Source organism: Zea mays, chromosome 10 (assembly GCF_902167145.1).
Source record: "Zea mays cultivar B73 chromosome 10, Zm-B73-REFERENCE-NAM-5.0, whole genome shotgun sequence".
In the NCBI taxonomy this organism is placed as follows: Eukaryota; Viridiplantae; Streptophyta; class Magnoliopsida; order Poales; family Poaceae; genus Zea; species Zea mays.
The window spans coordinates 9,038,525-9,053,447 of record NC_050105.1 but is presented as its reverse complement, the minus strand read 5'-3'; the positions used below and the strand labels follow the sequence as shown (position 1 = coordinate 9,053,447).

Genomic DNA, 14,923 nt, shown 5'->3' with positions numbered 1-14,923 from the left:
CCCTCGCTCGAAGTCTTCGCTGATAACCGCTGGTCAGACAGAGACAGAACAGGCAGGGACACCCTTCGCTTGATCGGCACCAGACGAAGACCAACGACGAAGTCATCCCACAGTGCGGCCTCGTCCAGCTCAGAGGCCCACGTGCGTTCCGGCCCATTGTAACGGGCCCTGCGTGGCCGCCGCCGGTTACGGGCCTAACTTGTAAAGGCATCCCTGTAATTACAGTCTGTAACCCCGCTTTATGAGAATATTCTAGGGATAACCTAGGTAGCTGAGGGCACATGCGTCCTTAGCACAAGGCGCTGGGCGCTCAGGTACCTATAAATACCCCTGCACAGTGCCCGTGGGAGGCCAGATTAACAGAGCTATTGCCTCCTAGCACGTAACCCTGTTGTCACCTCTGTTCACCCTTGTTGGCCTCCTTGCGATTGAGAGCAAGTTCCAACAGAGACTATGCAAATCGTGACATATATCGAAGTCTGCCTGACACTGATGGTTGCAATGTAGTAGTGAAAGAGCTAAATTAAAATAACAAAATTTATGTATGGCTAGGATCACAAATGAATTATGAAATATTTTTCTTATAACAATATAAGACACATTTTGTATATAAATTATCATGATATTATGTGTTCCCGTTGCAACGCACGGATATTGACCTAGTTGATTGAAAAATTAGGGGCTCTAAAAAAATGGAGTCATGCGCGGGCCTGGCCCTAATAGTCACTAGGACTAGATAGATGCTGTCATGCTGAGGACGAAGGCAAGCATGTTGGGCACAGCGCCATAGTATCAAACTATCATTTTGAGCCGTTTCGCGTACCCTAAAATCAGTGGCAACAGCGCCATAGCATCGTCAACTCCATCAAGCCGTTACCATCAACAACGATTGCTTGCTGCCGACTGCCAAGCGGGGCCGGTCAATCCAGAAGTTGGCAGCCTCCAATCGCAGCATCCCTCCGAGATCGCTGCCCCGTCCCCCTCCCCCGGCTTATCCCCTATCCCCTCCTCCCCCGCTCCTTCCACACAAACCTCCATGCCCCTTCTTCCTCTCCTCCCCGTCATGGCTTCCACCTTCTCCCCCACTTCCGCCGCGAGGGCCCTCCTCCCGGGCTCCACCTCCCGCCCACTCTTCCTCGCCGCTTCAGCTTCCTCAGGTAACCGTCATCTCACATTTCCCTCCCCCTACTCACTCTGTTTCCCAGCTCGCTCATCAGCGAGCGCCGAATCCAACACCCCCCCTTACCGCCCCCCCGGTACACTCGCAGGGCGCATTCAACCATCCAGGAAGGGACTGGACTTCCGCCGCGGCCGATTCACCGTCTGCAATGTCGCCGCTCCCACCGCCGCCGAACAGGTACGCCCCCGTTCTCCAATCCCGCAGCCCGCAGGAACCGGTCGGTAATCCTTCCTCCGCAACCCCGCATTTTCGATGCCTGCTTCTGCTTCCGCGCAGGAGGCGACGGCGTCGGCCGCGAAGGAGACCCAGCGCCCCGTGTACCCGTTCGCGGCCATCGTGGGGCAGGACGAGATGAAGCTCTGCCTGCTGCTCAACGTCATCGACCCCAAGATCGGCGGCGTCATGATCATGGGCGACAGGGGCACGGGGAAGTCCACCACCGTCCGCTCCCTCGTCGACCTGCTCCCGGACATCCGCGTCGTCGTCGGCGACCCCTTCAACTCCGACCCGGACGACCCCGAGGTCATGGGCCCCGAGGTCCGCCAGCGGGTCCTGCAGGGGGACACCGGCCTCCCCGTCACCACCGCCAAGATCACCATGGTCGACCTGCCCCTCGGCGCCACCGAGGACCGCGTCTGCGGCACCATTGACATCGAGAAGGCGCTCACCGAGGGCGTCAAGGCGTTCGAGCCCGGCCTGCTCGCCAAGGCCAACAGGGGCATACTGTACGTCGACGAGGTCAACCTGCTGGACGACCACCTCGTCGACGTGCTGCTGGATTCCGCTGCGTCGGGGTGGAACACGGTGGAGAGGGAGGGTATCTCCATATCCCACCCTGCTCGCTTCATCCTCATCGGCTCTGGTAACCCGGAGGAAGGGGAGCTCAGGCCCCAGCTGCTGGACCGGTTCGGGATGCACGCGCAGGTTGGTACCGTCAGGGACGCCGAGCTCAGGGTGAAGATCGTGGAGGAGAGGGCTCGTTTCGACAGGGATCCGAAGACGTTCCGTGAGTCGTATCATGACGAGCAGGAGAAGCTCCAGCAGCAGATATCATCTGCACGGAGTAACCTTGGCGCTGTGCAGATTGACCATGACCTCCGTGTCAAGATATCCAAGGTGTGCTCTGAGTTGAACGTTGATGGACTCAGAGGTGACATTGTGACTAACAGGGCTGCCAAGGCGCTGGCTGCGTTGAAAGGAAGGGACAGCGTCACCGTGGAGGACATTGCTACTGTCATTCCAAACTGCTTGAGGCATCGGCTCCGCAAGGATCCGCTTGAATCCATTGACTCGGGTTTACTTGTCATTGAGAAGTTTTATGAAGTCTTTAGCTAGATTGTTCTTGAGGTAAATGTTCCTTAGTCACAATTTTTGGCGGGAACCCTCTTGTTCTGTTACTTTCATAATGTTCTGCTGTTTAATAATATCTGGAGCTTGAATTGGTATCAATTTTGTGCATCTAGCATCATAATAATGTAGGATCCATTCCTTCCATTTGGAATGCATGTTATGAGCATCATAATGCTCTTTGCATTTCAGTCTTCCTTGTAAATCAGTGTTGTAGCATTTGGCTGCATTAGAGCATAACTTCGGAAGTATTTCCTCGGTCCCAAATTAAAATTCGTTTTACCATTTTACTGTATGCATACAATAATTAATGTATGGGTTATATATATGTTTAGGTTCATAATCATTCATATGAATATGGACATAAAAATCTAGAGCTAAAACGACTATTATTTGAGACGAAGGGAGTATTATGCTAAATTATTATCTTGTGCATCAGTTTGAATCTCTAGGTATTTTAAGCCATAGTATTGACCTTGTGCAATCTTTGTACCAATATTTGGTTGTTTGAGACAGTTGAGGGACATGTAGTGGTAGAGGATGGAGTACATTTGCCTTGCGAAAAGTTTAAGGTATCTAGTGCCTGCTTGTAAGTGTCCATATAAGGGTTGGCATGTTGGCAAATTTTTTTTAAAATACGCATTGTTTCTTGTTGATGAAAGAGGCAATTAATTGATATGAAGCTAAGGTGGTGTTTGGTTCTCATCTCCTAAACTTTATCGAGTCACTAAAATACTAAGGCCTCATTTGGTTTGGGGTGGCTAAAATAGCCACTTTTAGTCCCTAAAAACTCGACCGGGGAGGGAAAGACAGCCCTCCTGGTATTATATTAAGAAGAGGCCGAAACATGGTCCTGACCGAGAAAATCCCCGAACCTTGGCCCAGGGGCGATTCTAGGGAGGGGCACAGGGGGGCAATGTCCCCCCTAATCTTCTACAAATTCCATAGAAGCTATTAATTTTTTTAGCTAATCACCATATAAATAATGTAAAATACCTCTTAACAGCCCCCCTCAATCTAATTTGTCCCTCTCAATCTCAAATGCTGGCTTCGCCCCTGCCTTGGCCCCCTATCACTAGCGGGCCATCACCGCTCACTCTGCAACGGTCCAGTCGGAGGGTGACGCGTAGGACGTAACCCGGTAGCGGGTGGGGCACAGCGAGGGGATTTTTTTAACCAAGTCTAAAATTCGTCCCCGAGGAGGATCGAACCCGGAACCTGGAGGTGCTACTCGGAAGCCTTAACCATTACGTTAGAGGCCCTTTCACCACTTTTAGGATGCGTTTGGTTGTAATGACAGAACGGGATGAGATAGGATGTCCCTTAAATAAGGTTGTTTGGTTCAGGGTCAGGGGTTGGGACAGGATTATCCCAGTGTTGTCCCTAGTTGTCCCTCAAAATTAGAGGGACGAGAGAGGACGCCTGGGGACATCTCTGTCCTGCCTGTCACCAGCTGTCCCGCAACCAAACGCATCCTTAGTCCCTAAAGAAGCAAACATGGTGACTAAAGTGGGGTGACTAAACTTAAGTTCTTTAGTCACCAAGGGGGTGACTAAAATGGACTAAAGTAGGATTTTTACCTCATTTGACTTCTCCTCTTTCTTAGTGCAACAGACATCCACTAGTTAATAGGGGTAATGCAGTCATTATTCGCACTAAATTAATGCTTTTTAGTTAGGTTTAGTCACTGGAACAAAACTGTGTACTTTAGTGACTAAACTTTAATCACTTAAGTTTAGTCAATTGACTAAAGGAACCAAACGGGCCTAAACAAAGTGATTAAAATATGTCTTTCAAATAGGATTTCTAGGGACTAAGGGGGTGTTTGGTTCCTTTAGTCACCCTCCTAAACTTTAGTGACTAAACTTTAGGAGGTGTTTGGTACCCACCTACTAAACTTTTCACTTTTAGTCCCTAAAATACTAAATGGGGTGACTAAAATTTAGTCACTTTTAGTTCCTAAAATACCAATGGGTGACTAAAATAGGTATTTTAAATAGGATTTCTAGGGACTAAAGTTTAGTCACTAAAGGAACCAAACAGCTCCTAAGTGTTGCGTACAGTAAGTGAAGTGTAATTTAGCATGATTTCATGTGATAACAGGAAGGCGAACAGGTTTTTGAAATCTCGAGGTAGCTACAAAATTAGCTTGGGGTCTCACCGTCTCAGTACTTTTGTATCAGTGAAACGACATGTCTGTTTGTTGCATTTCAGAATTTGGCAAATATTTCTCTCATTATTAGGACTATGACTTAATGTGTTAATAAGATTATATTTCTGGTTCTAGCCTATCTTTTATCTATGGAAGTTAGCTATTGCTTTTATGCTCAATTGTACTAGCTTCTGAGCTAATTTTGTTAGCAACCTTTATTTACTGCTTAATCACTTGAATGTTTTGTGCATACAGATTAAAGCTGCCATGCCATGCTCCATTTACTCATGTTTTTGTCCCTGGAAAATGTAGGTTTATCAATTTCAGAGCCTTCAGTATCTTCACACATGTTTCAGTTAGCTAGTTTTATCTTCCAACTTTTTTTTTCTAATGCCTATTCATCGAAGGCATTGAATCTTAAAGTTTCCTGTGCTCATTTCTTCATGGTCTGTCAATGGAGAATGATACGTTGTGAGCCCCGATATGACAACATGTTGATTTCTTAACACTTTTTTCTAATAGATTCGCCAGCAAATTATGCGACTTATCTGTTTCCTACTCTCAATTTCGATAGGGACTATAACTGGTTGTTTTGTGGGTTTTGAAACTTGTTCAGTTTGCTGGATTAATTAATGCTGATTAATCATGAAGATTTTCGTTCTTAGATCAAAGTTTGTCATGCCCGTTTAGCATGATTTTCTCAATCGAGAATGGTAGTTTTCAGCTGTGATGTCTCTACATTTGCCTACCATGTTTGATTAGAACTAATATGTTTCCTGTAATTGCGACTAATTGTTTACTCAGCTACTTTCATCAATCTTAATGATTTTCTGTGCATGGATTAAAGTTTTTGTTGCACGCATTTATCATGACTTCCCCAATTGAAAAGTGTAGGTTTGCAGTCAACCTGTATTTTTTTTTGAAGTCAATCTAATTTATTCTTGGGGGTGTAGACGGCCTTGATTTTTTCGGCTTACTCATGCTGTTTTTTTTTTTCTGAACCTAGTGTTCCTTTTGTTGAATACCATAATGTTTTTAGTACCTAGGATTCATTTCATATTAGCATTACAATATTTCATGTTAACTGTTTATATGAACCGAGGATAATGCTGTTCCTCTTCCTCAATACGCTAACTTATTTTCTTTAATTTACTGGAACAAAAGTAAAAGCACACCTAGGACCTGAGCTATGGTAATTTTTTTGTATGTGTACCAAGTGAAAGGGGGGCCTGATATTCAGTCAGATTGGTGCTTCATTAGGGCTGCCAGAACAGGCCTCCTTCTGGTGTGGTGCGGTGCGGTGCCTGACTTCAAGTTGGTTGTCATGTCAGCTGTCAAAGGCGGAGCAAACTTTCTGAGACCTTTGACATGGTGAAGTGGACAGGTTTCTGTACCATCTGCTTGCTTCAACCTCTCTCTCTATCTTGGACCGGTCAAAGAGTGTCGCTCGCAAGGCGCTGGCTCATCTGCCGACTGCCACCATAACCCTCGTCTCCGGGCTGTCCTGCAGCTGCAGGTTTCATTCCATCTTCTCTAATCTCTGGCTGCCACGCTCCGGGCGGCGCTTCCCGGTCGCCGTCGTTTCGCTGTACTCGTGCCGTACCAGGGGGGTACTTTTTCCATGTCCTGCCGCCCTGGTGCTGCTCCGAGTCACTCTGGTGGGTTGGTCTTTTTGACCCCCCTTAATTCCCCGTGGAGCTTTTTGCTGTCGAATTAAGGGGGTGTTTGGTTGCTCCTGCTAAAGTTTACTCCCTCCGGTGCATCAATAATTGACGTTCTAGCTTTGAGTCCAAAGTGCAATATAAATTGACGTTTCACGCACAGCGAGCCGTCGCTCTCGATTGACGCAGCAAGAAGTAAATTCAACAGGTGTCTCTTGGCCTCCTCCACGCTACATTAAATAACACACGTTTCTTCCTCCTGTTCTCTTCATACTGCTCTCTTCACATCGCAAAAATATGGCCCCGACGCCTTCTCCATCTCCATCGTCGAGCAGTGAGTCAGACCCCAGCTGGTATTGGCGCAACCCTGCCAGGCGAGCGGCGCGTGAGGCGGCAGCTCTCGCAGCGCGTGAGGCGCGTGCAAGACAGGAGGCAAGCGCGGCTAGCGAGGCAGTAGCGTCTGCGGCGCGTGAGGCAACACCGTCTGCGGCTAGCGAGGCAGCAGTGTCTGCTGCGCATGAGGTCCGTGCGGCGGCAGCAGGTGAGTCTCGTGCGGCAGCAGGTGAGTCCCGTGCGGCGGCAGCGGCGGCTGCTCGCCGTGCACCAGCCCGGCGTTTCCGGCAGTATCCCTACAGCAGGCCTTCACGGCAGAGACGAGGTGCAAGGCTTCGCACTCCTTCTGATGATGAAGAACCGATCGTCACAGGAGGCAGTGCAAAAGGAGAAGACAAGATCGATGCAGCAAAAATAAACTGATGGAGATTACATTCGGTGAACTAAATTCTACTATCACTATTCCTAAATGTTCCATGTAGCAAGCTTTTGCATGGCTTCGTATACCAATGATCTTTCACAATGAACTTGTACCGGTAGTGATCCTTGTCTTTCAAGTGTTCCCTTCTTCATGTGAGGAAGATTATACTTATTGGATCCATGAACTTTCATCGTTTCTTTCAAAACTTGATGAAGTGTTAAGTACATTCTGTTTGCCTTGCATGGAGGATATTCATGGAAAGCCTAAATGATATCAGAATAATGTTAGTACATAAAACAAATTAATAGAATTTTTTTCGAATTATAGATAGATCACAAACCTCTTGCACAACTGGAATTAGATCTTGAACTGTTTTTGCTGATTTCTTGTATTGAATTGATTGTATGGCACGAAAAAACCCCAAGTCTAATATATTAAAATCTGGGGAATTCGCCGGTTGACAAGTGAGACGAATGTCGAAACCATCTTGTTGTGCAGCTTCACAAAACATTGGATCGTTAACTTCAATATGAGATGGCGCGTTGTCTTGTTGAATATAAATTGGTTTGTTGACATCTTCACGTGGCCACTTAGCTTTAATAGATGGAAGTACCTTTTGTATCATGAACTCTCTAACGACATCTCTCTTTATCGAAGTGATGGGTTTCACTTCCATTGTTCCAGCTGGACGATTAATACTACTCCTTTTTGCACGTTCAAAAGTAACTAAAGGGAAGCATCCAATCTTCCCATCGAACGTGCAAATTCCATTCTCAAATCTTGGACGAGCGGTGGCACATAAGAACATGAGCTTCGGGATGTTGTTCTTACTCCGACAAGTACGATAAGGCTCATCCTCATCGGGCAACAAATAATACCTCTCAGATTTTCGAGTAATGAAGAACCACTTCTCATCAATGAAAACATGGTCAAAAATACTCTTAAACCTTGGATTGTCATGCAAAGTCTCATGCTCAAGCATGTCAACACACCACTGTAGCCTAGACTTCTTGTTTTCATCGGTAAGATGCGGTTTGATACTACTCGTGTGCCTTCTAACTTTCCCTTGTTTCACGTGTTTCAAAAGTGTTCTCTTGCAAACACCAAGTACTTTAGCTGAATCTTCAAGAGTGGTTCTTTCCTTAAGAGGAACATTGCGCAATCGCTCATAGTTTACTGGACTTGGCTTACGACCACATTTACCTCTCTTTTTACTAGCAAAACTAACCATAATACCAAGATCAAGTGAGAGTTTACCTTCAGCCCAACATCGTTGTACAGTTCGAATTCCAAGATTATACATTACGGCAACTTCGCTAGTAGCATTCCTTGGTAGCACTCCATTCTTACTTCTTCGCAGCAGTTCCTGGAATACTTGATTTAAAACAACTTCGGAAGCATCTTTCCGCTGAACACTCTCAACTGGTGCTGCCACATTCAGGTCAAACATATGAACTGGTTCTTGGTTCATATCAAAACCTGTTAAAAAAATTGGATTAGAGAAGAACATAAAACAAGAAGATAAAACAAATGAATACACCATGTATCGTACCTAAATCTGTCACAAAAGGTTGTTGTATATTCAGGTCAAACAACGCCATTGCTTTCTGTAGGAGTTCAAATGAAAACATTTCGTTTGTGCGCAACAAGTGAGGCTATATAGCCAGCAAAACAGTGAAAAAAGTAGCGGGAGCAAGAAAAGAAATGCGCCAGAGAGAAAAAAGTAGCGCCAAACAGAATTTTGCCGCGCCCCGCCATGCATTTGCATGCAAAATGGTGTACCCGCGCATGCAAAATGGTCTCGCGTGAGTCAAGAAAAAAGAAAATGCGCTAGAGAGAAAAAAGTAAGGCGCCAAACAGAATCTTGCCGCGCCACGCCATGCATTTGCATGCAAAATGGTGTACCCGCACATGCAAAATTGAAAAAAAAAATAGTCTTGTGTGACTCAAGAATCGAACCTGGATCTCCTGCCTGGGAAGGAGTGAAGAGAACCAATCCAGCTATTAAAGGGATTACGCTAAGAATGGAAAAGAGTGGTAGTTATTAGTTTCTTGGTATGCGAGAAGCTGTCCAAAACGTCAGTTTTTAGTACACCGGAGGGAGTAGCTCGGATCACATCAAGCGTTTGACTTTTAAATAGGAGTATGAAATATAGACCCAACCAACTGGACTAGATTCGTCTCGTCTTTTAATCTTCGGCTGACAAATTAGTTTTATAATCCGATTACATTTAATACCCGGAACGGAGGTTCAAATATTCGATAGGACAGGGGTTAAATTTTAGTGGGGTGTAACCAAACACCCCCTAAGCGGTATACTGTAGGTTGTTGCCAGAACTGTTAGGATTAATTAATTTGCTGGAGAGTTGTCTGAGCAAATCCTCTGAAAGGAAGATGCAGTGCAGCGTTTGCCCGTGCAACATTTCCTGTGTCAGATGGCTGCCAAGCTTGCGACTACACCAGAGCTGCAGAAAACATGTCCAACACGGCAGCAACGCGTACGCATTCTCTTTACTCCGTCACCCTCCTAGTGAAAAAAAAGGGAAGGCAAATGCAAAGTAGTAGGTTTGTTTATAGCAGTACGCCTAGAACAAACACGCATTAGTTTAGTGATGATGGAGCACACTGGCTAATCTCGTCGAACCTGTCTTTGACCAGATTCAGTGCAGACGGGTACATTCACACGTATCGAAGAGGAACAGCAGCAACTTTTGGAATGGTGAATCTAACTCGAGTTTTTCTTCTTCTTATCCTTATTCTTATTCTATCAAAGAGAAGATTAAAAAGCAGGATTCAAAAATTCTACGACAAAAACAAAAAAAAAAAGAACAAAGAAAACAAAAAGGAGGAGCCATTCTCGCACGTTGTCCTCCTCTTCCATGTCGGCAACACACACACACACACTTATCACGACCGATCAATTCTACTATGGGATGTTTAGCCCAGGCGAAACATCTCTGCCTTTTCTCGCCAATATCATATACACCCGAGTACGGACGGCCATGGAGAATGGTTTTAAAAAAAAACGTTGGATACTTTGTTTTTTTATAAAAAAAAGGCCCATAACAAATTGTCCCAAACTTGCCCACCTCCTTCCTTACAACAACAAAAAAAAAATAACAGTATACAAATCCAGCCACGCATATGCGATGATGAGCGAAGACCCACTTTTAAAATTCGTGCAACTCACCCGCACAACGCTTTATATGTGATCCAATCCAAATTCCCCCCCCCCCCCCCCCCCCCCCACCCCCCTGCGATTTCACACGTGCGCAGCCGAGTGCTAGGTAGCCGACATCACGCGACAATGACGTGACGTGGAGAGGGAGCTAGGAGTACAATAATGACGGGGCTCTCGTCTTGCGACACGTGTGATCGTTGACTGAGCCAAACCAGCATGGAGGAGAGGACAACGCGAGGCACGCCGGTCAACAAGTGTAATGCTTGCTGCTACGTGTTAAGTGCGTCGGGTGTGACGTGACGGTTTCCTGAACAGGGTTTAGCTCTAGGTTCCGCATGTCTGACTGTCTCGACACGTTGCCATTAGAGTCGCTATTAGGGCATATACAGTGGTGTTTAATATGGAGGCTCTTAAGTTGTTTTAGGGGGTTATTTGTAAAAAAATCTTAGAGCCGTCTCTCCGTGAAGAGACGCCTCTGGCTCGTAAACCAAGTAACAACAGACGCCTCACTTCCCACTGTACGAATTTGTCGTCTGTTCTATCGATCTGATGCTATACAAATATATTTAATTCTGTATTTATTAATAGACTACGTTTAGAGACACTCCATTGTACAATAGAGTCTCTTAGTTGTCTCCTGTGCTTGGAGAACCGTTTTGGTGTCTCTCCACTGTACATGCCAAGTAACAACATCGCTATTAGGGCATGTACAGTGGAAAGACACCAAAACGGTTCTCCAAGCACAAGAGACAACTAAGAGACTCTATTGTACAATGGAGTGTCTATAAACGTAGTCTATTAATAAATACAGAATTAAATGTATTTGTATAGCATCAGATCGATAGAACAGACGACAAATTCGTACAGTGGGAAGTGAGGCGTCTGTTGTTACTTGGTTTACGAGCCAGAGGCGTCTCTTCACGGAGAGACGGCTCTAAGATTATTTTGCAAATAACCCCCTAAAACACCTTAAGAGCTCCCACATTAAACACCACTGTACATGCATCCATAGGTCACGCCTGTCACGTAGCGCTACTATGCATCCATAGGTACCGGCCGCCGACCGAGCCGTCCATCTCGTTCTCGGCCGTGTCGTCCGTACTGTCGTGCGGTGTGTGAACGGCTGGCCGGGACTGTTCGTTCATGTGCCACGCAGCGGTGGCGAACTCCGGGGAGCAGCGGCGGCGGCTTCTCGCCGCCGACGCCGACAGCGACGGAGAAGGAGGAGGAGGAGGAGGAGGAGGAGGAGGAGCAGGCCGCGGGGAGCCGGCGGCCGTGATGGCCACCGCGGCGGCGCCGTGGCAGGAGAGCGGCAGCAGGCAGGCGCGGGAGATGTCGGCCATGGTGGCCGCGCTCGCCAGGGTGGTCGCCGGGTCCGCTGCGCCGCCGGCTAAGGGGCCCGGTGGCGCCGGGCTGCTGGCGCAGGCGCAGGCGCAAGATGCGTCTATGGCCGAGGCGTGCTGGCCGTACCCGTACGCCGAGCTGCAGCCGCACGTCGCCGAGCCGTCGCCGAGCCGCTTCGTGCTCCACGGTACGTCGATGTCGATCGCTGCCGCTGCCTCTGCCTGCCATACCGTAGCAGCAGCATAGCACAGCAATACAGCATACTCCATTTGGTCCACGAATTAATACGCATGTTTTTTTTTGTTCCTTCTCCTTCCTTTTCTCATGCATGCATTGCTCCGTATTTTGTACGTATTATTTTTATACTCTTTTGCTCGGTCATTTAGAAGATGCATGTGGTGGTAGAAAGCACGCACGCACGCACGTCACGTTGATGATTTGTCATGATTCTTCTATTGGGTGGGCTGGTTAGGTCAGATGTGCACGGAGTCGGAGGTCCGTGGCTTACGCCTCCGTACGGTACATAGGGGTGGTACCAAATAACCTTTCACAAAAAAAATTAAGCTCTTTAAATAATATTAGTTCAAAAAATAAATATAAATGAAATATGATCCTAATCTGATTCGACTCTTAAAGTTTGTAGTGTAAAATCTAAAGTCTATTAGAGCATCTTCAAAGCTCTTTAAAAAATGACTCCTCAAAATCAGTTTTAATAGGTATCTAAAAAATTAGTGAGAGTAGATTTTAATCCTTTCTCCAACAGATCCCTTAAAATGGCAGATTATTTCTGAGAAGCCCAAAACTCTACAAATGAAAGAGTTTTAAGTACTATGAAAAAGTTAAGAGCATGTTGAAGACACGTTTTGTGTTTTTCTTGTTTTTGTGTTTTTCTTGCATATCGGAAAACTATTCTTTATAAAGCACAACCAACACGAGCTATAGTGGTTAAGAGACGGCATTCTGGTTTTACGAAGCTAAACCAAAAAAAAAATCAATTGTTTGTTTTCGCCTTTCAGGCTTCACGAAGCTAAAAAATAGTTTTTCTAAACTTCTGGATTTACGAAGCTAAACTATAAAAAAAATAGTTGTTTGTTTCAGCTTTTGCCTTTTGGTCTTTCACGCTGACAAGCTGTCTAGAAGCTCAAACAAACGGGACCAACTTAATAATGATTTTATGGTTGTCTATTTTCTCACAATCAAATATGTCTACAGCTAAATAAATAAACTTCACACTAATCAGGTTGCTTTCAAAGAGCAAGATGCCGTATTGCGATTGCGGATACGTAAAATGCATATCTCTGCTTCTTTGTTCCAGGGAAAGAAAAAAGAAAACAGAGCATGGCTAAAACACAGATGAGCAGAGTAACCAACCTCTGTGACCTTCCATGCAGGCCACAGCGCGACGCAGCTGTCGGAGGAATATTGGCCTGCGGCGGCGGCGGCGGCCGCTAGCTCCTCGCAGCACCGCGCCGCCTCGGCCGGCGCGGACGACGACGAGCTCCCGTCCCCGCCGTCGGCTGGTGGAGTCAGCAGCAGCAGCACCAGCGCCAGCAACCGGGCGGCGGCGCGGAGGCGGTACCGCGGAGTGCGGCAGCGGCCGTGGGGGAAGTGGGCGGCGGAGATCCGGGACCCGCACAAGGCGGCGCGCGTGTGGCTGGGCACCTTCGATTCGGCCGAGGCCGCCGCGCGGGCCTACGACGGCGCCGCGCTCAGGTTCCGCGGCAGCCGCGCCAAGCTCAACTTCCCCGAGTCCGCCACGCTCGCTTCCGCGCCGCGCGGGCCTACGACGGCGACGGCCCAGCAGCGGCAGCATCCGAGTCTGGCTCCAGCCGCGCGGCCTGCCCGGCCGGAGGCGCTGCTGGAGTCGCAGGCGCTCCCCGCTGCCGGAACGGACCCCTACTCTGAGTACGCCAGGTTCCTGCAAAGCGGCAGCGGCGGCGGTCCCAGCGCGTCGTCGGGGGTACTTCCGACTACAAGTGTTAGTGCTACGTTACTGCCTGCACCACCGCCTTCTACTGCTGCCTCGGCGGCTACGGCGTACGGGTTCGGAGCAGAGGGCGAGGCCCTGGGGGGCTACGGCTACCTCTCGCCGCCGCAGAGCCGCGCGGGCTCAGGAACGCCCCCGGCGGCGTGGGCGAGCGTCTACAGCTCGTCGTACCCGCCGTGGCGGTGGGACCAGTCGGGTTGATCACAGTCAACGGCTCGGCGCGAAAACGGCCGCCCGGGCCGAATTTTTTTTTTGCATTTTGACTCTTTATCGGAAAACAAATCACGTTTAAACCCTAAAAAAAATTAATGTTATCTTTAAACCCTTTGTTCAACGTCATAGGCTATTTTTGTTTTTTTGACTAATTTACCTCTTTCTACTGTACTGAATAAATGCCATCAGATTTATCATTTTCTTGACGAAGGGGCAAAGCCCCCTATTTCATTAAAAAATAGGAAAGTTTGAAACAACCGCAGCCACGCGGCACACCAACCAAAAAGGATCGAGCACGGCTAGATCCCTATCTAGACTTTAAACACTATCAAACTAGATCAGTGAAGAGCCTAAGATAGCAGATGAAGCTTGACCTACGATTAACTACATAAGACTTTCTTATTTACAACCCAATCAAACAGGCAGAAGCCACAAAAGGAACTAAACAGGCCAAACATCAAAAGACAAACAATCTCCAACACCATCTTCCAAGTTCCAGCTTCCATATCAACCAGAAATGCGCCCTAAAGGGCACCACCCAAAGGCCCGGCCGAATGCCTCACTTGCCGTCTTTCGGATTAGCTTGCTTCCTAGGACCACCATTTTTTGCTCCTTCTTTTTCTGACGAGTAGCCCAGGAGTCCAGCCAGAAACAGCACAGAAAAATGATGTTAGAAGGATCAAGCAAATGTTTATTTTCAAAGCACCAATCGTTTCTAGTGCGCCAAATAGCCCAGAATAAAGCACCATAACCAAACAAAACCAAATTAGCAGTTTTGTCTTTTGGTTTACATAACCAGTTGTCATAAAGGTTGCTGATACTATTCAGAATCAATCTCAAATTCAAGGCCACTTGAATCACTCTCCACATATACTTCGCAATAGGGCAATGAAAGAACAAATGATCGATAGATTCATCAACTCCACAGAAACAACAATCCAAAAAACCATTCCAGTTCCTTTTCTTCAAGTTGTCCTTAGTAAGAATTTTATTTCTTACAACTAACCAAAAGAAATCTTGATTTTCTGAGGCAATTTAGATTTCCATAAAAACTTATATGGAATCAAAACTTGATCTTCCATTTTCTTTTTGTACATAGAATTA

General features: G+C 47.1%; 3 protein-coding genes and 1 long non-coding RNA gene across 5 annotated transcripts; 3 read left to right on the top strand and 1 right to left on the bottom strand.

Annotated features, from left to right (window-relative positions):
* The first annotated feature begins 876 nt into the window (after positions 1-876).
* On the top strand, positions 877-2,629 carry LOC732841 (oil yellow 1). Of its 2 annotated transcripts, NM_001112447.2 has the most exons (3): positions 939-1,157; positions 1,269-1,357; positions 1,457-2,627. In NM_001112447.2, the coding sequence occupies exons 1-3, from the start codon at positions 1,037-1,039 to the stop codon at positions 2,513-2,515; spliced, it is 1,269 nt and encodes a 422-aa protein (NP_001105917.2). In that variant the 5' UTR covers positions 939-1,036; the 3' UTR covers positions 2,516-2,627. The 2 variants fall into 2 exon arrangements, with proteins under 2 accessions (XP_008662350.1, NP_001105917.2); XM_008664128.3 differs by having other exon boundaries at positions 877-1,357; positions 1,457-2,629.
* A 2,191-nt stretch (positions 2,630-4,820) lies between these two features.
* On the top strand, positions 4,821-7,317 carry LOC103640821 (uncharacterized). Its single transcript, XR_559876.4, has 2 exons — positions 4,821-4,987; positions 5,897-7,317. It is a non-coding gene; the product is annotated as an uncharacterized lncRNA (long non-coding RNA).
* On the bottom strand, positions 7,078-8,910 carry LOC103640822 (uncharacterized). Its single transcript, XM_008664288.2, has 3 exons — positions 8,647-8,910; positions 7,435-8,573; positions 7,078-7,357 (listed from the first exon to the last, which is right to left on the bottom strand). The coding sequence occupies exons 1-3, from the start codon at positions 8,723-8,725 to the stop codon at positions 7,139-7,141; spliced, it is 1,437 nt and encodes a 478-aa protein (XP_008662510.1). The 5' UTR covers positions 8,726-8,910; the 3' UTR covers positions 7,078-7,138.
* A 2,706-nt stretch (positions 8,911-11,616) lies between these two features.
* LOC103642291 (ethylene-responsive transcription factor ERF115) lies at positions 11,617-14,076 on the top strand. The gene is made up of 2 exons (XM_023301170.2): positions 11,617-11,806; positions 12,990-14,076. The coding sequence occupies exons 1-2, from the start codon at positions 11,617-11,619 to the stop codon at positions 13,805-13,807; spliced, it is 1,008 nt and encodes a 335-aa protein (XP_023156938.1). The 3' UTR covers positions 13,808-14,076.
* Positions 14,077-14,923: the final 847 nt, after the last annotated feature.